General features: G+C 42.4%; 1 protein-coding gene across 6 annotated transcripts in view; it reads right to left on the bottom strand.

Moving 5' to 3' along the window:
* Positions 1–24662, bottom strand: part of PRKG1 (protein kinase cGMP-dependent 1) — a 1430268-nt gene that overhangs the window by 257963 nt on the left and 1147643 nt on the right. For all 6 annotated transcript variants that reach the window (XM_069753539.1, XM_069753538.1, XM_069753540.1 and 3 more), the window contains exon 5: positions 2947–3010. In XM_069753539.1, coding sequence (XP_069609640.1) covers positions 2947–3010 — 64 coding nt within the window. The remainder of the gene's footprint in view (positions 1–2946; positions 3011–24662) is intronic.

Genomic DNA, 24662 nt, shown 5'->3' with positions numbered 1-24662 from the left:
GTCTGCTGTCAGACTGAAATCAGGCAAGCTGTATAGACCAGTTCTTCCAGAGGAGTGATTGCTGTAATCATAGAAGCAGTCAGGACATACAGGAGTATCTATATTACTCCAAGACAGAAGTAAGAGATCTACAGAACTGGACTCATCCCCTCTCCCCCCACCTCACTGCATGAGCAAGGTACAGTTCTGCTTAGGTGAAGACACCATGATGTGTGAAGAGAAGTTATCTGTGAAGAGAAGTTATGTGTAAAGAGACTATCACATATGTTGATGAAGCATTACATGAAGAGAAGTGATTCTGTGTGATGAAAAGAAGCTTGAATAAAACCCCTATGATCAACTGCAGCTCAGAACTGTGTCATAGCTGCATGCCTGTAAATTGTTACCTACCCTCTACTCTGAAGAATTATAGCTAATGGTCGCCCTGAGTAAGATGTCCCCAGGATTTAAAAAACAATCTTCATGTTTGCTTTCTATTGCCCTCATATCCTGAGTGGAGTGCATGCAACATATTAGATCAATAACTTACATTCTATGCTAAATCTTTCCCCACAAAACTATCAATTTTCTCAGCTTTTAACGCTCTATAACATGGAACTGCAGAATATACTGTTTTTCATTATGACAGGATCACTTCAAGTATCGTCTGGTTTGGGAGCCTATACCATGGTTGTTCAGTTAATGATTTCCATGTACATAAATACTGTTGGTGCATAATTGGATTTACTGTAGCTTCATACGCCCATGTCTTTAGCTTTTCCACCCTTCCTCCATTCCCCTTTTATGGACAGGTTTCTTTATCTAACCAGGGCACATCCTAACCATGGGGAATTTTTGTTTATGTTTATTTTTTACTTTATTTTTGTTTCATGTTTTTGCTATGGTGATATTCAATATCTTTCTGCAGCCATGATACCGTTGCTGTCGACAGGCTACAATTTAGTTCTCTCCTTATATGCTCCAGGGAAGTTCTGCCCCTGCTCTATCATAAGGATTTTTGATATCCAATGGGGTACCCCACTTTTGGAACTGCATCTTTACCCTTTTAACATTTTCACAGTTGTACTTCTGTATGAGTTGACTTCTAGTATCAACATGTTAATCATGTGTCACTGATATACCTTGGTTAAAACATGGCCCTTTGTTCTCTATGCCACTCCTTCATGATCTATCACTGGTTTGTTCACTTATAGCGCTTAATTGCTCAGTCTGATACCAACTTGCAGGCTTTGATGTTATTTGGCTGCTGGGGCTGCTCACGCATGCGCAGACTTTGCCAACACTTCGCTAAGCAACAGCTGTTTTTTGCCCGCCGCGGCTATCAAGCCCGAGGTATGACATACAGGCTGACCACATATCCAGCCATACCTCTCTGAGATATGCTGAGGGACCGCAAACCAGCACCGGTAACCATTAGTGCACTGATTAGCTAAGTATTTAAACCTGCACTTTCTGACTTAACACAGCTCATTGTCCCTGAAGAAGCTGCGTGAGCAGCGATACGCGTGAGTTTTGTCCCTCTCCCCTGGTTGGATAACCATGCACTCAGGCACTTTTTTGGCAGCCTTTCTCTAGAGCCTCATATTATTTGGCTCTGTATGCTGTATCCACTACCTCGTTATTAGACAGGAATCCTTAGCGGTCTTCTTGCAGTCAGCCATAGGACACATGGGTTACTCCTGTTATCTATCATATTGGTTATTGAGGTTGTGGCATGTTTCACTTGCCATTTTAGCATATTGTTTGTGCTGTGCATGGTAGGCTGTTTACTTTACAGGATGCGACATCTTTAGGTTCTGCACTAACCCCATGTTATTGTTACCTTTATTTTATATCATTTCCACATGGGATTGTCTCGTGGTTGCTCTTTTTGAACCAATGTCGGGACGCCAACAAGTACATGTGTACTCTGGTATCGTTTATATCCATATTTGCATCTATATTTATATGTATTTTCATACGATAGAGATCAGCGTCACTCTTGCTTTATCCACCACTGTACCTGCCCAACTTTATTGCAGATTATCACTTGTTGAGTATCTTATATATTAGCTGTTCTATCTACCAAAGGGTTTCATGTACATTACCTTTTTCTGTGATTTTTATGTGGCTTAATTGTTTGTCAGTAGGTGTAATAAAATATAATATTGAAATATTGTAGGTGTTCAGGTCATATTGAATGTTCTTTTTTCTCCTTCATACACATTGCGCTTCATGCAGGATGCAGTACCCTATTTATACCCCATTGCTTCACTAGTAGTGCACCCACCATCTATTATCTATAGGATCACTTCAAGAATAGACATGACGTGAAGCTTCTGTGCCATATACATATCTGCATCAGGTCCCCTACCTGCCATAACAGTTGTGTTGTATACTTCCCCTCGTTAACAGTGCAAAATTCTGAACACTTGACCTCCCTCCCCACTTCTTGAAATTCCCAAGAATGGCAACCATTTTTCCTACAAGCTGCCTTATTGTCATTTATTCCCAGCATTATTCTACAAATATAGGAACTCCTGTCAATTGTGGTGGGATCCTAAGGGGCAGAGAGGTTTTTCAGGCATCAAGTCCTATATGCTACCACTGCATCTCCTACAGCCACTCTCCTGGTCTTTCAGTTAGATCACATGCCTGACAACAGAGAAGAACTAAAATGCTGTCTGGTTCCATGGGCAACTAACAAAATATTGAAAAGCAACTTGTTATGAAGGAGAGATAGCATGAAACTAAAACAAAGCCAGTAAAAAAAATTATGCCAGTTTGAACTATAAAATTCAGGAGACAGAAATTTAAAACACATGAAAAAGTCAAGAGTTAAAAGAGGCATCAACACAAATATTAACGCAATCTTTCAACAAAATACATTTTTGCGATAGGAGCTACAGTAACATAATTTTCCAAAAAAATAAGCTGAAAAAAATAAATGATGAGTGTTTTCCTTACCTCTTCAAGTACATCGGCAAGTTTACTAAGAATTTCTTCAGGAAGGGTCTGGAATGTTGGGACACTGAAAAATAAAGAGAAAAGAAATATTGGCTATTTCTGAAATATCCTAGAAGATATCGTAAAGTGGTAATAAAAGTGAATAAAGTTTATCTGTCTCTTGCTGAGACTTCCTACTTCGAAGCCAACAATGTAATTTATAGAATCTCATCTGTGCGGTTTTGCTCCTGTCCCTTAATCTCTCAAAGTAATTTGAGCTATCTTGAGTTATATCTATTCTTAATGTCAAGCCTGATAAGCTGGAGGGTTTTTCTGATAAACAAAACCAATAAACTCCATCTAGCTTGTCAAAGATTCTCCTAAGTCTCTTGGACACTAGGAAACATTATTAAAGAAATCGGCATTGGCAAACAGTAGTATGAAAGCACAGAGAACTCCATGCATCAAACCAGTTCTATTACTGCCAGTAAACTGGGAGATCAACCCTCTAATTTCAGATTATAAAAAACAATTGGAATATTTTAGGTGGAGAAGAAAACCTGCTATCAAAGTAAATGCTTGTAACATATTTACAAGACTACATAAAAGGACTATCAAATAACTGGAGAAATAAAGAGGAGGCATTCACACTAAACATTCCCAAATATCCCCTTAAGAACTCAGAGATTTTAAGTTTTGCACTTCCTTTTTTTTTCCTACCTTTCTTCCAAAAGCTAAAAGTTATGATTTGCTTATTTTTTTTGTTGACTTAGCTCTAGGAGGGCTTGTTTTTTTTAGCTGTACTTTTGAATGACACCATTCATTTTCCAATACAATGTATTGAATAAATGGAAAAAGAAACATTCCAACTGCAGCAAAATAGTGAAAAATGAATTTCATGTTTTAACTTAGAGTCCAGTGAAGACTACACCGTATTCCAAATTGTTATGCAAATTGGATTTAAGTTTCATAAACATTTTATTGTTTTGCTTTTCAAATAAACTCATGGATGGTATTGTGTCTCAGGGCTCAATGGATCACTGAAATCAATCTTTAACACATGTGATAATTAGTTTTCCAGGTGATTCTAATTAAAGGAAAACTACTTAAAATTGAAGTTCTACATTGTTAAGCAGGTCACAGGTTTCAAGCAATATGGGAAATAAAAAGGATCTCTCTGCTGCTGAAAAGCATTAAATAGATAAACATTATATATTTCACGAAAGCTTAAGAGTAATCATCATACTGTGAAGAGATTTGTGACTGAAACAGAGCACAGACAGAGTTCATGCAGATAAAGGCATAATGAGGAAGGTTTCTGCCAGACAAATTCAGCGGATTAAGAGAGCAGCTGGCAAAATACCATTACAAAGCAGCAAACAGTTATTTGAAGCTGCTGGTCCATCTGGAGTCCCTTAAACCTCAAGGTGTAGGATCCTTCAAAGGCTTGCTGTGGTGCATAAACCTACTATGCGGCCACCCCTAAACAGTGTTCACAAGCAGAAATGATTGCAGTGGGCCCAGACATGCATGAAGACTAATTTCCAAACAGACTTGTTTACTATCCAGCAACCCTGGTTAGTCCAGATGGATGGAGTAGTGGATGGTTGGTGGATGGCCACCATGTCCCAACAAGGCTGTGGCGTCAGCAAGGAGGTGGAGGAGTCATGTTTTTGGCCGGAATCATGGGGAAACAGCTGGTAGGGCCATTTAAGGTCCCCGAAGGTGTGAAAATGACCTCTGCAAAGTATATAGAGTTTCTGACTGACAACTTTCTTCCATGGTATAAAAAGCAGAAAAGTGCCTTCAGGAGCAAAATCATCTTCATGCATGACAATGCGCCATTTCATGCTGCAAAGAATACCTCTGAGTCATTGGCTGATATGGGCATAAAAGGAGATAAACTCATGGTGCGGCCACCATCTTCCCTTGACCTCAACCCTATAGAGAATCTTTGGAGTATCATCCAGCAAAAGATCTATGAGGGTAGGAGGCAGTTCACATCAAAACAGCAGCTCTGGGAGGCGATTCTGACTTCATGCAAAGAAATACAAGCAGAAACTCTCCAAAAGCTCACAAGTTCAAAGGATGCAAGAAGTGTAAAGGTGATATCACACAAGGGTTTATATGTTAACATGTAACTCGGCCTGTTAGGATGTTTTGGAGTTAAATGAGTAACATAGATTTTTGGTTCAGTGAATGTGACCTCCTAATGCTGCAAATTCTACAAATGAGCATTTTCAGTTCTTTAAAACATATCAAATGTTTAAAATTTCCACTGTGCCTAATAATTTGGAACAGTGTATTTTGAAATTTTATTCATTTTGGAGATTATACTGATATCATTGGGAGGTTTCTTCAATTAAATTCGATGTATATCTAACGGGTGATGACTTTTATTAGACCGACTGTCATTTGCACTGACCATTTAGGAAAATCCGAGAAAAATATAATTTGCATAATAATTTGGAACATGGTGTAGTCCGCCACAAGCTGGGCTACATAGGGGTTTTCACATTTCAGGCATGAATATGTTCAGTAGGCCCCAGACCACCATGGTGACCAGTCAGCACCCCCATGTATGTATCCCATGGAATGCCAATGGCTGTCAGAAGTGACAGATGCTATTTTGAAACCTCTTAAATACTGCTGTCATGGTTGACAGCAAAATATAAGAGATTAAACTGAAGCTGTTGGAGATAGCTCCAGTCACATCGGTTACTGTCAGGTTCCAGCTATGTAACTGAGCAGGTATCATTGATGAATCTGTTAACACTAGGAAAAGCCTCTTGTCTGTCCCTGCCTGACCGTGGCAGTTTGCACCCTAAGATAACACAATGGCTCGCCCAATTGATAGCAGGTTACCCTGAACGTCCTTTGCAGCTTCTAGGAGTAGCAGTTCCCTATGGAGTAAAGCAATCACACACAAAACAACTGCAACCAACACAAACTACAGCAAAGTGAATGAATCCAATAAAGTCTATAACCAGAATGAAACACCAGTAGGGGAAGGTATTTAAAGCTGCACCCAAAAGGTGATAAGACATACAAATAGAGTTAATGAAAAACACCTGTTAGCCAACACTGACAAAAACAAAGATAGCACAACTTAAACACCTATATAATAGGTATATCTGTTGTGGCTCAGCTGGAAGAGATGCCGACCACAGAACACAGAATCAAGCATTCGAATCCAGAAGCATAGTAGTAACTTTCTTCGAGGAGGGGCCATTGGACTCACTGCGATCGCTAACTGCTGAAGGCACAGAACAAACTCCCTCACTAAGCAATCAGCATGTATGTCTTTAGCATCCAGTTATGACTTATCCCCTGGACCGAAACCCTTCCACTTAAAAAGAACCTGAAGTTGCCATCTGTCACAGCTGGATTTCAAGACTCCTTGCACCTCATACTCCTTGTCCTCCTCCAAGTCTACCTCAATACTGTCCTGAAGATCTGGCATCCCTTCAAACATTTTTAGAAAAGAAACATGGAAGAAGTAATTAATCCTCCATGCAACCGGAAGTTTGGATCTTCACCGTCACAGGTTTATTTTGATTATCTTATGCGATCCAATAAATTTAGGAACAAATTTTCTGGATGGAACATTAAGACAAAGATTTTTAGAGGCTATCCAAACAAAGTCTGATCTGAACCCCTCTATCAGAAGTAATGTTTTAGGAAGTAGTTAAACTTTTAATCATAGGCAATTTTGGTAGAGAAACCAAGTGAAACATCTTGATAAAATAGTAATGTGAATGAATCTAACAAAGTTTATCACCAGCAAGAAACACCAGTATAGGGGAAGGTATTTAAAGCTGCACCCGAAAGGTGATAGAACAAACAGAGTAATTGAAAAACACCTGTTACCTAAAACCGACAGAAACAAAGAAAATGATTATAGAGGGATGAGACATTGACCACAGAAAACAGAACCGATAGATAGATAGATAGAGATAACTGGGTACCCCATCCTGCTCTTGCTACATTGCAGGAGCAAATGATTTAATCCTGCATTGTAAATTTATAAGGGAGAAATATTTATGCCCATGTGATGCTTGGTGATTATCAGATTAATCCATTATTCTTTGATAGTCCACAACCACTGGGAGGACACATATAGACACATGTAGCATAAATACCTCCTGACAAAGTAATGCAAAATCTTTTTTTCAAAGCTGGTAATCTTGGGTTACTCATCTATTAATATGTTTAGCCAACGGGAATGGCAAAGAAGAACATATCTGAACTATGAAAGCTTTCTAGATTAAACCAGTTACACAACTTTGATGTTATAATGCACATAATGCTTACAATTGTGTCTACAATTTCATATGGAGTAACTGAACATGCAACTTATCTGCGGTCAGAATGCAGGTAGATTCATATATGGTACTGGTGCAATAAACAAAGGCAAATGAGTAACTAAAACTCAACTTTGGGAACTTCAGAGCTTCACTTATAAGGCTAAAGGGACCTATTCAATGGACAATGAGGCAGAAAGATGGTTTCTAGAATATTGCCTTTATTACAAAAGGGTGTAGCTCTCAATTAGTTTTTCTGTTCCTCCCCCCCTATGGGCCCACTAACTGCATGCTAGAGGTCTAAGAGGCAGTATATACTTTTTTTTTATCAAAATCAGTAGGTATGGGGGTTGATGGATTTAATAAGGCAATTCTGGGTAGCTGATAGAGTTGGTGAGAATCGATTTGCAGATTCACTTTCAGCAATCTGTTGCCGCTGGACAAGAGCCCTGAGAACAACCTACTACCTCCCGACATCCATCACTCTTCTTTAGATTAGCCAACCTAAAGAGAGGCTTAATTTTTACGCCGTGACACACATGTGATGTTTCCACAAGCTGACTAATCCAAAGATTACTGACGTGGTCGATGGGCCAGGTCCAGGAAACTAACTCACGCCGGTTGCAGCCTACAGCCATCTGTCTATTTGGGGCTTAAATATTTCTGATGCTACCCCATCTATATATCTCAGTAAAGTCGATTCACAATAGCACCAAGATAAAGATCATTGATTTATCTAATATATAATTGCCTAGAATACTACTTCCTGCAATATGTGCCAACTTCCGTGGCTTTGTCCGGAGCTAATGTCCGGAGCTAATGTCCGGAGCTAATGTCCGGAGCTAATGTCCGGAGATAAGTGACGTCAACAGTGTCCAGTGTCTGATTGGTTGCCGCCTGCTGCGAGCGACCAATCAGAAACGTGCTGTACTGTGACACACTCCGCCCGCCATTTTGGTGTGATTTTTGAATTTTTACCTCACAGCAAGTTTCTACTGCGTGGAGGCGGGCCCAGTGACGTTGCTCTTCAAGCTCCTGCCGAATTTCGTCAAAAAAATGATAATACCATTTACCAAAACTATATATATTTAGTTGTGAAGTGGTTCAGTGACATTTTCACACCAATTTTGAACTTTTGTTTGGTGTTTTCTCCATATACTGCCTATTATTTTTGTTCTTTCTTACTATTATTTATTAATTGTATTATTCTTACATTTGAATAAATAAAGTATATATGGATTCTAGACTCCCGATTCTTTAGAATCGGGCTGCCATCTAGTAAGTAATAAACAAATCAATCTGGCAAGTTACCAAATTTGAGAATTGATATGAAATTTGGCTACAGTCAGATCAGTATACACTAGGCAAATAAATCCACAATTTTGGAGTAAGTGAAAAAGTATAACTTGATTTAACAATTTTCTCCCTATGTGTTAGTAGATGATATTGGTCAGTAAATGATTCAACTGGTGACTCAGAAGAATCATCTCCACTCATTGCAATTCTGTACATACAAGTTATGTTTCTGTTGGACAAGCTGAATTATATGAATGGAGGCACAGATGTGTCATCATGAATGTGCAATGAAGATGAATGCGTCATCAGTGTAAAAGAAGGGAATGCCGGTATCTGTATAGTTTTATAGAAACAATATAACATATCCTGCCATTTGATGATCTGTATTCTATACCCGTAGCAGAAAAAGAAATGCTATATAAAAAATGTATCTGTACATTTTTATGATTTTTTCCTATACCAGTTCTCCTTTATGGTGTTATTAATGTGATATTAATCATATATCTTCTTTATTGAAAAAATGAAACTGGATTGTCCGATATAAGTAACTATGGGTCTTCTTTAATCTATACCTGTAATAATCAGTACCACCAAGCATCTATCATGTTTATGTGAAGATGAAGGACTAAATTACATTATGTCATCTCTGTTGTACCCGCTGTTGACACTGCTCAGTTATTAATGATAATATCATTGACATCTCACATTCTCATACATAACTTACTTGCACATTAAAAGGTTACAAGCTAATAAAAATATATTATACGTTGATCTATGCATCATGGACCAGTAAAAGTATTATGCTAAAACCTATCCAATAAAATACTAAATATGGATATTAGCGCTGAAGTGGCTCTACTATTCTAAGTTACCTTCCCTTAGTAATATACTTACCAGATGCCATCTTCATCTGTTATTGGCACCGCTCTGGTCGTCTTCTGCAGTTAGTGACTTGCCGGATGGCTCCAGTGTTTGTTGGGGTAACTGGAAGCCACATCTCAGTGTAAATCTAAGAGAGCCAGAATACGCCTCTCATAGACTTACACTGAGAGCTTGTGGCTTCCGGTTATTCAGAAGTGGCAGGTCACAAGATGGCCCGCGCAGGAGTGTGTGGTGACTGTAGTGGCTCCGTGCATGCCTCCATGACTGAAAGCTGGCAATTCCCAGGATTTTATATGTTCATTTTCTCCAGTTTAGGGCTTGTTTCCACTTGCAAGAAACACGTCCGTGTCTCGCATGTGAAAACCAAGCTCTTGGGGGTGGAGCGTGCGGCTCCATGTGTTGCTATGCGGCCGCACACTCCGCTCTGGAGTGCCGGTGCCAGAGCTTGGTTTTCACATGCGAGACACGGACGTGTTTCTCACAAGTGGAAACAAGCCCTAAGTGTGGTTTCAGTAGGGCGGCCGGGCAGATTTGTCACGCTATTTCCCTGCAGATTAACCCTACATCTGCAAATAAATAGTATATTTCAAGGTTTTTCAAGTTTTTGAAAGGCACACATAATAAAGAGATCTATGCTATTTGCTAATCAGCAAAAAAATAAATTGACTCGGGGTCAGTAAGTATAGGCTAACATAAAGAAACCCCCTATAAAGACATATTTTATTAGATATGCATTAAAATATAGGACTACCCAAATTTAACGATATGTAAAAAACACATCTACCACAATAAAGCCAGGCAGGCAGAAAAGTATGGCTACATATCCATAACTTCTTAATACTTGATCTTACCTAGCTGCGGATGTTGGCACCCTGACATGTAATGATAATACGATGGCTGTCTCTAATGTGCCCTGTATAACACAGATAGCTTAGATATATAAAGCAATGTATGTTATATAAGACCATGCAAACTGTGCTTCATAGTGCAAAAGGATAAATATATCCAAATAGTGCAATTAAAGGGTTATATAAGAGTCAAATGTTAAGGTCAGTTCTAGAAGCCGTGGGTGCTGCTGTTGTTGTCACTCACTGCTTCTATCTCCACCTCCTGACAACATCTTCTTTAACAGAAATTGTACCAGAGATAGAAGCAGAGAGCTGGTGCTGCACTCACATCTGCCACAGCGTCCATCACCCAAGATCCAGGACGACTTCAGAGGGGGTGATGATGCAAGAAACTAGTGAATGATTATAGAGCTGCTCCCTGTGATGTCCTGTTCCAGGAGGGGCTGCATGAAGTGAGTGCAGCCCCAGTTTCCTGTTGTTAGGTGTTGAGTTCCCGCCGCTGCACAGGGGGAATCTCGAACCATGTCCACTGCAGTCTCCCATTCTCCTCCAGCCACAGTGGAACCTGCTCAGCAGAGTTGTCGATCCCAGCATCTGGCTCAAGCTGATACTGTGCGCTTGGGTACTGCTGCCTTTCCAGGCTCTGCCTTTGTAGCCAGCACTGTTCAGCGATGAGCAGGCGTTTCAGGGACTAAGTACTGTTTTTCCCACACTTAGCATGCCCACGGGACGACCTCCCATTGGAGGTCGGGGGTGATATGCTCAGGTCCTGCTGTAGCTCCTATTGGACCATCAGGAAGGTCCCAGAGCACTACTGCTATAAAAGGTTCTCATGGTCGCTCTGCCATGTGCTAGTGTAAACTTATTAACTTGTGTGTGTGTGTGTGTGTGTGAATGAATGCCTGTCGATGGTTGAAAGCTCCGAATCATTCCCATCCCTAGTGTTGTTGCCTGTTCGCGAATGGAATAGTTACCTAGCGCCTGACAGTGCTATCCTGCACAATTGCTGAATCCAGTTAGCAGCGACCGCCAGATCGGTGCAGTGCGCTTTCCTAGCCCAAGTTAGGGTGGTTAGTGGCGTCCGCCAGAGTGGCGCTGCATGCACTCCTGTGCTGAAAATATTTACTTTAGTTTCCCTTTCACAGCAGTAGCGGTGTCGAGCGCAAGAGCTCTAGAGGGACTCTTACCCTGAGACTTGGGGCAGAGTTCTGTGTCACCTTGCTTGCACTCTCTGTGCGACATCGCGGCCCTGAGACACAACAGGGTTCGCTTCCTTCATATCGGTTAAAGCTAACCCATGTGTGTACTCACATTATACTGCCATATAGTCCGTCATTACCAAGCAGCAGGTGTCTTAGCTGCACGGTGGACCCCGGACTGCGAACGCACCTTATATCATCTCCAATTATTATTTGGTGCGTTCTGCCAGTCCTAACACCTGCGACATCATGTCTGAGACTCCTCTCAAATGAAACGTCACAGGAAGTATATTAAAAAAGACATATTTAGAGATTAGGTAGATATGGAGAAGTGTAGAGTATTGTGTGAAAAAGATTTTTACAAAAGTGGTTAAGGTGTAAAGACAGATAGTTAAGAAAATACATTTTAAGGGCCGGACCACCTTTTAAATCTTGTGAGGAGGTGGTACAAGTTATCAAAACCAGGGGCTCCAATTTATTTTTGCTGTGTTACCCTATTTTCCATATACTGGCTACTACTTAGTTTAACCCTGCTGTTGTCTTTGGTTATTGGTTGGACCGATTTTGAACTTTGGTATTTTTTGGGGTGTTCTAGATGCGGTTCTGAAACTTGTGGTTGATTGACTTAAATGAGGATGGGTCGGTCGGCCACGGGTTTCAGAGCCACATCTTGAATATTTTAAAGAATATTGAAGTTCAAGGTCGGTCGTTTTTGACCGAAGACAACAGCAGGGTTAAAAAAAGAAGGATATTACTTTTTAAATTATTTCAATGTATCTAGAATGAAAAATAAAGCATCCTTGTCTATAGCAATAGTAAAAATCTGTATGGTATTAAACTGAATTCCAACCCTGTGTTGCCTAATCTTGCAGACATACCTCCTTCCACCTGTCCCCTATTTCTTGATAACCTGCCAAATGTATATTAATAAAATGCCAGGAATCTATGGAAGTGAGCAAGACTGTGAGATCAGACTACGTAGGGTTTGTAGTCTGTTACTATAGAGACACATGGGTCTGCACAGGAGGTGTAGACATAAAATGTTAGCAGATTTTTTCATTTAGACTATTTAGTAAGTTGCTTTACTTTATCGTTAGATACATTTTAGCTATCAAAATAGTTTGCCAAAGTAGACTTTCTATTTAAATTCAGAAGTAACACCATGATGCAAACTGTTTATCTGCATTACCATCATATTAACATCAGTCTTATTATCAAGTCTTTATTTGAAATGTAAAATACAAACATAGCGTCTTGTGCAGAATTATTGGCGACAATGCAGACGACAATACTCAAGAAATATTTACAACAAACCAATAGCTGAGCTAACTGCACAAACATACACGGAGCTAAAATATGTGTGCTACAAACGCAATGTGACAGCTCATTTGTCTAGGTACCAACCAAAGTCGATACAGGGATATTGGTTTAATAATCCTCCTCTGAAGCCAGGCGAAATACGCCGATGCTGATTGTGAATCATTGATGATATTATTGGGCCTTGGAAGAAAACATTTATTTTGAAGCTGTCAAAGCCTTCTGTATCCTACAGCTTTGGGAAATGTCACCTTTCACATGGCTAGAAGTGCATTTAATAAATTAAATCTTTCTTCTGAGAATACAAATTTAAAGTGAGAGAACCCGTAAAGCCCAACAAATTGTGGATGACACAAATGAAAGGGAAAGTTGTGGTAGAAAAAAACAAAAACATATCCAAAATATGAATTCTCATATTACACAGCCTAACTAGCAGGTATAGATATCTTTTTAACTGAATTTCGAATGATTCTTCAAATCAGTGCTAGTCTTGGGGATAATAATAAAAATATTTGTATTATTTATTATGATTATTTATAATAATAACTAAATAGAAACGAACCTACCTGTAGAGCAGCGATTCATATCCAAGGTGTCACAGCACTCAGGGTACTGTTGAAATCCCGTTCCCCCAGGGGTGCAGCGACATCTTGGTTAAAAATGGCGGCTAATGAAAATACAAAATTTGATGCGTGCAGGGTACTAGGCAGGAAGCTGCTCATGGCTTTCAAATGTTCCACTAATATAGTGAATTGCCTCTGTGTCTTTTAACGAAAACCTGTCACTCAAGACATGCTGCTCAAAGCTACGTTGTTTCAGAGAAAATATACCCAGAAGATCTAGCCAGGGACAATAGCCAGTGATGAGACAAGTCCAGCAACGCTCTCCGCCAACATCTGCCAGCACCTTCCAGATGACTGATGGATTTTTCCCATAGTGAGACATTTCCCCGCACTTGATGCTCTCAGACCATCTGGCAAAGACCTGGTGACAGATTCCTTTTAAGGGTGATGTAATATAAATAGTAATAATAATATGTCCCTTGTAGTTCAAACACCCTCATTTTATATAATTTGTAGAATAGTATTATAGCATAGACTCTAGAGGTGGATCCTTTGTCATTTGGTATCCACTGAACTTTTCAAGTCAGAATGGTGTACCATCCTGGATAATTTGAATGAGTGAAAGAACAAAAATCTGGTAGTAATATTACATAATTTATTTGTCACTGAAAAAATTATTCATACTGAATCATATCCTAATGCATCATAACACCTATAGTATGTCGTATCTATTATAAACTGACACCAAGACACGTATCTAAACATTGATGATTGCATTTAGAGGACGAAGACCTTCCAAAAGATTTTTTTATTGAAACTTAGTATCTTCTACAATTGGTGCTTCTCAACTGATTCTGGAACAGTCTCTCTTGTGCCCCTCTGTTCCAAATGTATGCCCCTGATAATAAAGATACTAATTTTCCCTTCAGTGAACTGGTCATATACCACTGAACACCAAAAAAAAAAAAAGAGCATGGACCGCACCTCCAAAAATTCATATGTTGATGTAGCGCCACTAGGCAGAACATACAGTATGTTACTGAACATGAGGTTTTTAACATTCTGATCAGACTGTTTGAAGCTCACTGCCACATCACGGCAAATGTCTCAATGGGTCCTTATCGCCTTAAAGGGAACACTTAAACAACAGAATATAACTCCAAGTAAATCAAACTTCTGTGAAATCAAACTGTCCACTTAGGAAGTAACACTGATTGACAATCAATTTCACATGCTGTTGTGCAAATGGAATAGACAACAGATGGAAATAATTGGCAACTCACACTGAGCACATGTGACAGATGTGACAGGGTCTGGAGATACTGTGAAGAGTGATCTGCTGCCTGCAACGTCCTTCAGCATGACCGATTTGGCAGTGGGTCAGTAATGGTGTGGGGTGGCATTTCTTTGGAGGGCCGCACAGCCCTCCATGTGCTCGCCAGAGGTAGCCTGACTGCCATTAGGTACCGAGATGAGATCCTCAGACCCTTTGTGAGACCATATGCTGGTGCGGTTGGCCCTGGGTTCCTCCTAATGCAGGACAATGCCAGAACTCATGTGGCTGGAGTGTGTCAGCAGTTCCTGCAAGATGAAGGCATTGAAGCTATGGACTGGTCCGCCTATTCCCCAGACCTGAATCCGTTTAAACACATCTGGGACATCATGTCTCGCACCATCCACCAACGTCATGTTGCACCACAGACTGTCCAGGAGTTGGCGGATGCTTTAGTCCAGGTCTGGGAGGAGATCCCTCAGGAGACCATCCGCTGCCTCATCAGGCGCATGCCCAGGCATTATAGGGAGGTCATACAGGCACGTGGAGGCCACACACACACAACAGAACATCATTTTTTTGTCTTGAGGCATTTCCACTGAAGTTGGACCAGCCTGTAATTTTATTTTCCACTTTGATTTTGAGCATCATTCCAACTCCAGACCTCCATGGGATATTAATTATGATTTACATAGAATATTTTTATTTTTTATTCTTCTCAACACATTCCAGTATGTAATGAATAAAGATTTGCAACTGAAATATTTCATTCAGTGATATCTAGGATGTGGGATTTTAGTGTTCCCTTTATTTTGTTGAGCAGTGTATATTATTCCTAGTAGTAATTTGTGGAAGCACAAAAAACATAAGTAGAGAGAGAAACAGTAGTAGCACACTGTTACCTTTGGGTGCATGACATGACGGAAAGTTATTGTTCAAGGTTACAAACTAATTTAGCATTTCTCCGTAATCAATAGACATCTTTTATTTCCCACTGTGTGACGCGGCATTTATAGCTAGGGCACAATTAGTATCCACAAGGGCAAGGGGAGGTCATTTCTAAATCAATGGCAAGAAATAAGAGCTTGGAAGTATTTCTGGGTCAGGTCACAGCTTCAAAGTGACAAACTTTTCTTGCCGTTACTTGAGCAAAATGATATGCTAGGAGCTGTTTCTAGTTTGTTTTGAAGAGAATACAGAAATCTTTATGACATTTCTTACATAACTGATTTTATATCTGCTCTCCATTTTATTACTTTAGATTCCAACTAGAGATGAGTGAATCGATTTGATGCAAATCAAATTTTGTTGAATTTTTTGTAAGTTGCCGAAACAGGTGAATTCAAACAACTTGCAATTAAATTAGTGCGAATAACCTAAAATGAACATTTACACAAAGAAGAAGATTGCATTAGCCAGAGAAAGATCATGTGACCTCAGACATAAAGGTGATGGAAATCCCTTGGGGGAAAAGAGAGAAGAATGTGGCCCTATTTAAGAGTAGATCAGCATAAAAGGTCAAATGAGAGATGAATGTGTGGTTCTCTGAAGGGGTTGTGCTAACTGAGACACAACACTAGGAACAGTTTGCACAGTCACAATCGAGTGAAATCGATCTGGCATGTTGTAGGAAGCTCCTCTAGGGAAGTTCTAGAAGTGCATAATTACAATGAAGGTCCCAGGTCATTGGCGCTCATACAGTAGGGAATCGATAAAAATGGAGTATTGACAAAAATATCTCCAAATGATAAAAAAAGGTGTAGAAAATAGTGTAGCCAAAATGCATTGTGTTTTTAATTATGTTTTTAGTAAAACACTTTTTATCATTTATCATTTTTAGCAATTCCTTACTGTGGAAGCACCAATCACCTGGATCCTTCATCGTAATGACCTCAGACATGGCTGTTGCTTCCTCATAATGCCTTCCTGATTTCACATCACATTGTATAGAACAGCCAGTCAGAGGTACTATCATAGCCTGCATAAAAGCAAGGGCAGGGAATGCAGCAGTCATGAAGTAGTGAATCTAGATCATGAGAAAACATCACAGCTCACAGCTTAGCCATGGAGATAGGGAAAAAAAGCCATAAACACGCAATAAACATTACAGATAGTGTGACATCTCAGCAGTGAAAAATGGTTAACATCTCTATATCCCCAGCCATGAATGTTGAGCACTTTGACATTACTAAGGATGTACTAGCGTTTAAGAGTTTGAAAGGGGTTGCGTTCAGTCTAGAAGTTCACAGAGTGTTATACACATCTTTTCAGGTTAATTAGAGTACTTCCAATTTGGTGCAAATCAAAACTTTTGGAAACTTTCAGTGCAGTTGGCAAAATTTGAATTTGAAAAGATTTGCACACCTATAATGCCAATCTTATTTCAAGTTTAGTTGACTAGTCACAGTTACATTTCTCAAGTTTCTGTGATTCTTGACAAGTTATTCTATTCTAATCTTACATTCTTAGAAATCAATGAAAGCAATTAGATCCATCATTAATCCTGTGAAAAGTAAACACAAAATATCTTGACCAAAACAATACAAATTTGTATAAAACTATTTAAAGTGGTTATTTGGAACTTAATAATGATCAACATGAGATCAGTGAGGGTCCGATACCTGACACCTCCCACTGATCAGATTCATTGAGTCGGAGACAATGAGCAGCACTCGGCAGCGACCTGCACATATCTAGACTTGCAGAAGATCAATCTTTCTACAGATCGTTCAATGTTCATCCATCAAAAAACCAAAAAGTTGGCAGGGGTCACTAAGCAATGTACTGGAATGTTGTGCTCCACCCACACATCACTTATATCCAGCTGCTGGGGCAGATTTCAGCTGATCATGGTGGTGCTGTATGTTGGACTCACACCAATTTTATATTGGCCCAGCAATCTTAGCTAGATCAACAGATAAGTCCCAGACAAATCCTTTCATCGTGTTGTGTCTGTCGACGCGAATGGAGAATGCTGCGATCACAGTCATTTAATTTGCTGTTTGCTGTGGTGAATGGCAACTATGGCATCTATGTGGTTAGCTGTCATCCAATTGGTCCCTAACAATGTGATCACCGGATCCTTGTGGGTTGTCATGGCTACTAAGGGCCTATAGGGGTCCCAATTCAGATCTTTGCCATTGAGCCCCAGGATTTCCAGTTCCAACCTTGGCCATACTGACAGATATTGATATTAATATTTTTGTGACTTTTGTATTTTTGAGTGTTTAGGGCATTATTTAAACCATTTTCGCATGGCATGACAGTGGATGTCCTAAGACAAACATTTAAAACAGGTTTAGCTTTAAATATCTCCTTTTTATCTTCCTAAAATATGTCTCCATTTGCCAAATGTATAAATTTCTTCGACGTGTGAATAGAAACCTTGGCAATATGTGTCACTTTTCATGACAGATTAACTGGCCCTCTCCTTTATGGAGATTGCTACATTTATTCATAATTCTGTCCATAACCGTCAGAAATTACAATGTGTGAAAGGGAGATAAAATCCCTATTACAATGACAAAGCCAGATTGCTTTGTTTTGACAAGTATTGAAGAGAAATGATTGCACTCAACATTAAAGGAGTTTTGACATCACTTAATATTATTTACAGCTAATGCTCCGGTAACCTTTCCCAATGTTTTCTGACACATCTGAGGTTTAGAAATAAATTCATGCCCGTTTAAACATCATCAATGACTTTCCCTAAAACCAAGAGCAGTTATGTTATGTCCTTCATTGAGGACACATTGTTTTAATTTTATACTAGACAACGGGAACTACAGATATACAGTATGTCTAAAACCAATGGCATCAAAATACTTGTTTTCATGACACTTTATGTTATTTGTGATGTTTATACAATATTATTATATTAGGACACCACAGACTGTTGTATGACAGCTCTTAGTGCCTAATGTAGTGGTTTCAGATTGACCCTCATACCCCATTTTAGGTGACAAGCGTTGTCCCAATAAATACATTTAGAAATGTTTCAATGTTTCACTATACACCTACCTATTCTGCCTTTTGCATTATGATTGATACCATGTTGCTGGATAATTTGGAAACTTGGGCCGAAAGGTGGCAGATGCGGTTTAACAATGATAAATGTAAGGTTATACACATGGGAAGAAGGAATCAATATCACCATAACACACTGAACGGGAAACCACTGGGTAAATCTGACATGGAGAAGGACTTGGGGATCCTAGTTAATGATAAACTAACCTGGAGCAGCCAGTGCCAGGCAGCAGCTGCCAAGGCAAACAGGATCATGGGGTGCATTAAAAGAGGTCTGGATACACATGATGAGAGCATTATACTGTGTTAGACTGACGGAACGCACTAAGAAAGAGGATATAGATGCGTTCGCAGTCCGGGGTCCACCGTACAGGTGAAAACCTGCTGCTAGTAAATTGCAGACTATATGGCGGTACTCTAAAGTACACACACGTGGGTTCAACCTCACCCAGCGTGGAGGAAGCAATCCTGTTACGTCACAGGACCGCGGTACCGCACATAAAGCGCGAGCAAGTAGTCAGCGAACTTTACCCCAACGGGGATTGAAGTTCGATTAGACCCTTGCTGGCACTACACCGCAACTGGGTGTGTAAGGAAACTGAATAGTTAATTATAGGCACAGAAGTGCGAGCAATGCCGCAGTGACGGACACCACTAACCACCCAGGCTTGGGTATGGAAAGCGCTAGACAAGCGCACGGTGCCGTACAGGCGGACACAGCAACAGGACGCTGTAATGTGTGTATTGCATAGATGTTTAGTCGGGCGCTAGATAGCTACCAACATCCGCGAGCAGTCAACAACTCTAGGGAGGGATATTTAGGAGCTTTCATCCATCGACATACATCCATCTACACACACACATATAATTTCAAAACAATACTAGCGCATGGCCATGCGGTCATGCGCAGTTTATATAGTTGCAGGACAGGAAGTGGCTACAGAACTTTTGCCCTTCCAAGACCTGCCAAAAGGACCAATGGAATGTGGCGCAGAGCCTGACCACATGACCCTCGATCTCCAACGGGAGATCTTGCCCTGGGCATGCTCAGTGTGTGCAGACAAGGACTTAGTCCCAGAGAAGTCCACTCGCTGCTGACCAGCACTGACTTTAATGGCAGAAGCTGGAGAAGCAGCAGCAACTCTTAGAACAGAGTGAGATTGAGCAAGACGCTGGGACCGACGTCTCTGCTGAGCAGACTCCACTGCGGCTGGATACGAATGGGAGACTGCAGCAGAGATGGCTCGAGATTCCCCCTGTGCAGAAGCGGGAACTCGACCCCTAACATTACCCCCCCTCCTAGGGCCCCCCCCTCCTTGGGCCTCGCTACGTTCGAAGTCAGCAATGAGCTGCGGAGCCCGAATGTGCTCAGCAGGCTCCCAGGATCTATCCTCAGGACCGTAACCCCTCCAGTCCACCAAATAATTTTTTTTGCCACGAACCACCTTGAACCCCAAGATAGCGTTCACCTCGTAATCGTCCGTAGACGAACCCGACGTCCCAGTAGAAGACTCAGAAAACCGGGACATGTAGACGGGCTTAAGGAGGGACACATGAAAGGTGTCGGTGATACCAAGGCGTGGAGGAAGGGCCAGACGGTAAACCACAGGATTAACCTGTTCGAGGACCTTAAAAGGACCTAAGTAGTGAGGTGCAAACTTGGTAGACTCAACTCGCAGCCTGATGTTACGGGCGGAGAGCCACACCAAATCGCCAGGAGCAAAGGTTGGAGCAGGGCGCCGATGTGCATTGGCGGAGGACCTCATTCTCTCCTTGGAAGCCCGAATGGCATCCTGAGTGCGATCCCAAATGTCCCGTGCCTCCACAGCCCAGTCTGCCACCCTGGAATCGGCGGAAGACACAGGCATGGGCACAGGTACCCGCGGATGCTGACCATAGTTAAGGAGGAATGGAGTCTGTCCAGTGGAGTCAGCGACAGCATTGTTAAGAGCAAACTCCGCCCACGGTAGCAAAGATGCCCAGTCATCTTGCTTAGCAGAGACAAAATGTCGCAGATATGTGACCAAGGTCTGGTTGGCTCTCTCCACCAACCCATTCATCTCGGGATGATATGCCGAAGAGAGATTCAGCTCGATACTGAGAAGGCGACAAAGCTCTCTCCAGAACCGAGACGCAAACTGGGGACCCCGGTCACTGACAATTTTGTCTGGCATACCATGAAGACGGAAGATGTGTTTAACAAACAGCGCTGCTAAGGCCCTTGCAGAAGGTAGCCGAGGAAGCGGCACCAAATGCACCATTTTAGAAAAATGGTCGGTGATTACCCAAATAATGGTACAGCCACGAGACTTGGGCAGACCCACTACAAAGTCCATCCCAACCATCTCCCAGGGCCTGTCTGCCACCGGCAGAGGATATAACAAACCAGCTGGCCGTTGACGGAGTGACTTATTCTTGGCACAAGAGACACATGCTCGAACATAGTCTCCGACGTCACGAACCATATGTGGCCACCAGTACATTCTCGCCAGCAACTCTGCTGTCCTCTTTGCCCCAAAATGTCCACCCACTCTGGACGAATGAGCCCAAGAGAGAACCTCCGGTCGCAAATTGATGGGAACAAAAGTCTTGCCCGGGGGCACAGACTCCAGCGAAACCGGAGCTACGGTTCTCAGACTCTCCGAAGGGACAATGAGCCGAGGCTCGTCCTCCTCCTCCTCAGATGACACAAAGGAGCGGGAGAGAGCGTCAGCACGAATGTTCTTCTCCCCGGCGAGATAATGTAGAGTAAAGTGGAACCGGGAGAAAAACAAGGACCATCTGGCCTGACGAGAATTCAGCCGCTGGGCTGTTTGTAAATAAACCAAATTCTTGTGGTCCGTGAACACTTGGAATGGAAATCGAGCACCCTCCAGGAGATGTCTCCACTCTGAAAAGGCCAACTTCATTGCCAGCAACTCCCTATCCCCGATGGAGTAATTTCTCTCCGCTGGTGTGAAAGTCTTTGAGAAGAAGAAGCATGGGTGCTTCCGACCCTGAGCATCCTTTTGATAGAGGACTGCTCCAGCACCAACGGATGAGGCATCCACCTCCAAAAGGAATGGCATATCCACATCGGGACGATGTAGGATGGGAGCGCTAGCGAAATGAGACTTTATAGAAGTAAAGGTCTTGGAGACCCCTTCGGACCACAATTTGGGATTCGCTCCCTTCTTGGTGAGGGATACCAAGGGAGCTACCAAAGTTGAGAAGTGGGGAATGAACTGGCGATAGTAATTTATGAACCCCATAAAGCGCTGCACCGCTTTAAGAGAATGGGGTTCCTGCCAGTCCATCACTGCCTGTTGTTTGGCAGGATCCATAGCCAATCCCTGGGCCGAGATGATATAGCCCAGGAAAGGTAAGGACTCCTGCTCAAACACACACTTCTCCAACTTTGCATATAAGGAATTCGCCCGTAGGAGTTCGAAAACTCTGCCAACAACTCTGGAGAGAAGATGAGAATATCATCCAGATAGACTACAACCGAGGTGGAAAGCATATCCCGGAAGATATCGTTGACAAAATCCTGAAAAACGGCTGGGGCATTACAGAGCCCGAAAGGCATCACTAGGTACTCATAGTGTCCATCCCTGGTATTGAAAGCCGTTTTCCATTCGTCCCCCTCACGGATGCGAATCAGGTTGTAAGCACCCCGCAGATCTAATTTGGTGAATATCTTAGCTCCCCTTAGTCTGTCAAAGAGCTCCGATATCAGAGGCAACGGGTATTTATTCTTAATAGTAATAGCATTAAGACCCCTGTAATCGATGCAAGGACGTAACTCCCCGTTCTTCTTCTGCACGAAGTAGAATCCCGCCCCTGCCGGTGACACCGACTTCCTTATAAACCCTCTTGCCAAATTCTCCTGAATGTATTGCGACATAGCCTCCGTCTCTGGGAGAGAGAGGGGATATACTCTTCCCCGATGAGGTTCAGCCCCAGGCAAGAGGTCAATAGGACAGTCGTAAGGGCGATGAGGCGGTAGGATCTCAGCAGCCTTCTTAGAGAATACGTCTGCATAACACCAATAGTATCTTGGAAGAGATGAAAGATCTGCGGGTACCTCGGTAGTAGAAACCTGTACACACTCACTCACACACCTGCCCATACAAGACTTACTCCAACCCAATATTCTCCCTGAGGACCACTCAATATATGGGGAGTGGAAACGGAGCCAGGGTATTCCCAGCAAGATCTCATCCATTCCCTCGGGAAGAACAAGAAGGGAAATAATCTCCTGGTGGGAAGGGGACATGGACAGCGAGAACGGAACTGTTTGGTGTGTGATTTGCAGTGTAAGTGTCGCTCCATTCACGACTCTAACAGTTACTGGTTTGGCGAGCATGACTAGTGGTATAGCATGACGTGAGGCAAAAGCAGAGGACATGAAGATCCCCTCTGCTCCAGAATCCACACAAAGCTCGACTGTTAGAGTGGAGGAGCCTAACAGGATTGTCCCTTTAAAGGACAGTTTGGAGGAGAATGCAGCTGTGTCTAGTGAACCTCCCCCAATGGTTACTAGACGCGATCGTTTCCCGACCGCCGCGGACACTTATTGGCGTAATGTCCAAGTTGTTGACAGTATTTACAAACCACGGGTACTCGAGCGGCCTGAGACTTAGGTCCCGCTCGAGAAACCTCCATGGCCTCATGGGAATCTGATGCCAAGACAGGAGATTCAAGAGGTCTGGCGAAGGTTGGAGCCAGCCGGAACCTCTGCCTACACTGGGTCCGCTCCAACCTCCGCTCGTGAAAACGGAGGTCGATGCGGGTAGATACTGAAATAAGTTCCTCCAGTGTGGCGGGTATCTCCCTAGTGGCCAAGGCGTCCTTCACATGGTCTGCCAGTCCCCTCCAGAACACCGGAATAAGAACTTTGTCTGGCCACTCTAACTCTGAAGCTAGATTCCGGAACTGGATGGCAAACTGGCTGACCACGGACGAACCCTGTGTAATAGACAACAGTTGGAGTGCGGTGTCGTGGGTAACACGAGGTCCTAAAAAGACCTGCTTCAGAGTGTCCAAGAAGAGAGGAGCACTCTGTACCACATGATCATCTCGCTCCCAAAGTGGCGTTGCCCACTCCAACGCCCTGCCCGACAAGAGAGATAGGATAAATCCCACTCTCGCCCGTTCCGTAGGGAAACGTGACGCCAGGAGCTCAAGATGTATGGAGCACTGGCTCACGAATCCCCGACATTGTTTACTGTCGCCAGCAAACTTGTTAGGAAGCGGGAGACGGGATAAAGTCGGAGCAGGGGTGGCAGCGGACAGACTGGCTGCAGCTACACTTGCAGCCTGAACAGCTACAGCAGTGACATCCACAGCTGAGGTTGTACGCTCAAGAGCCGCCAACCTTCCCTCCAGCTGCTGGATGTACCTCTGTAATCGCTGGTCGTCCGCCATTTACTAGCCAGACCCTGGCGCTAGTATTATGTTAGACTGACGGAACGCACTAAGAAAGAGGATATAGATGCGTTCGCAGTCCGGGGTCCACCGTACAGGTGAAAACCTGCTGCTAGTAAATTGCAGACTATATGGCGGTACTCTAAAGTACACACACGTGGGTTCAACCTCACCCAGCGTGGAGGAAGCAATCCTGTTACGTCACAGGACCGCGGTACCGCACATAAAGCGCGAGCACGTAGTCAGCGAACTTTACCCCAACTGGGATTGAAGTTCGATTAGACCCTTGCTGGCACTACACCGCAACTGGGTGTGTAAGGAAACTGAATAGTTAATTATAGGCACAGAAGTGCGAGCAATGCCGCAGTGACGGACACCACTAACCACCCAGGCTTGGGTATGGAAAGCGCTAGACAAGCGCATGGTGCCGTACAGGCGGACACAGCAACAGGACGTTGTAATGTGTGTATTGCACAGATGGTTAGTCGGGCGCTAGATAGCTACCAACATCCGTGAGCAGTCAACAACTCTAGGGAGGAATATTTAGGAGCTTTCATCCATCGACATACATCCATCTACACACACACATATAATTTCAAAACAATACTAGCGCATGGCCG

Source organism: Ranitomeya imitator, chromosome 2 (genome assembly GCF_032444005.1).
Source record: "Ranitomeya imitator isolate aRanImi1 chromosome 2, aRanImi1.pri, whole genome shotgun sequence".
Taxonomy (NCBI): Eukaryota; Metazoa; Chordata; class Amphibia; order Anura; family Dendrobatidae; genus Ranitomeya; species Ranitomeya imitator.
Note: the sequence above shows the minus strand (reverse complement) of the source record. Positions and strands in the feature narration are given on the sequence as shown.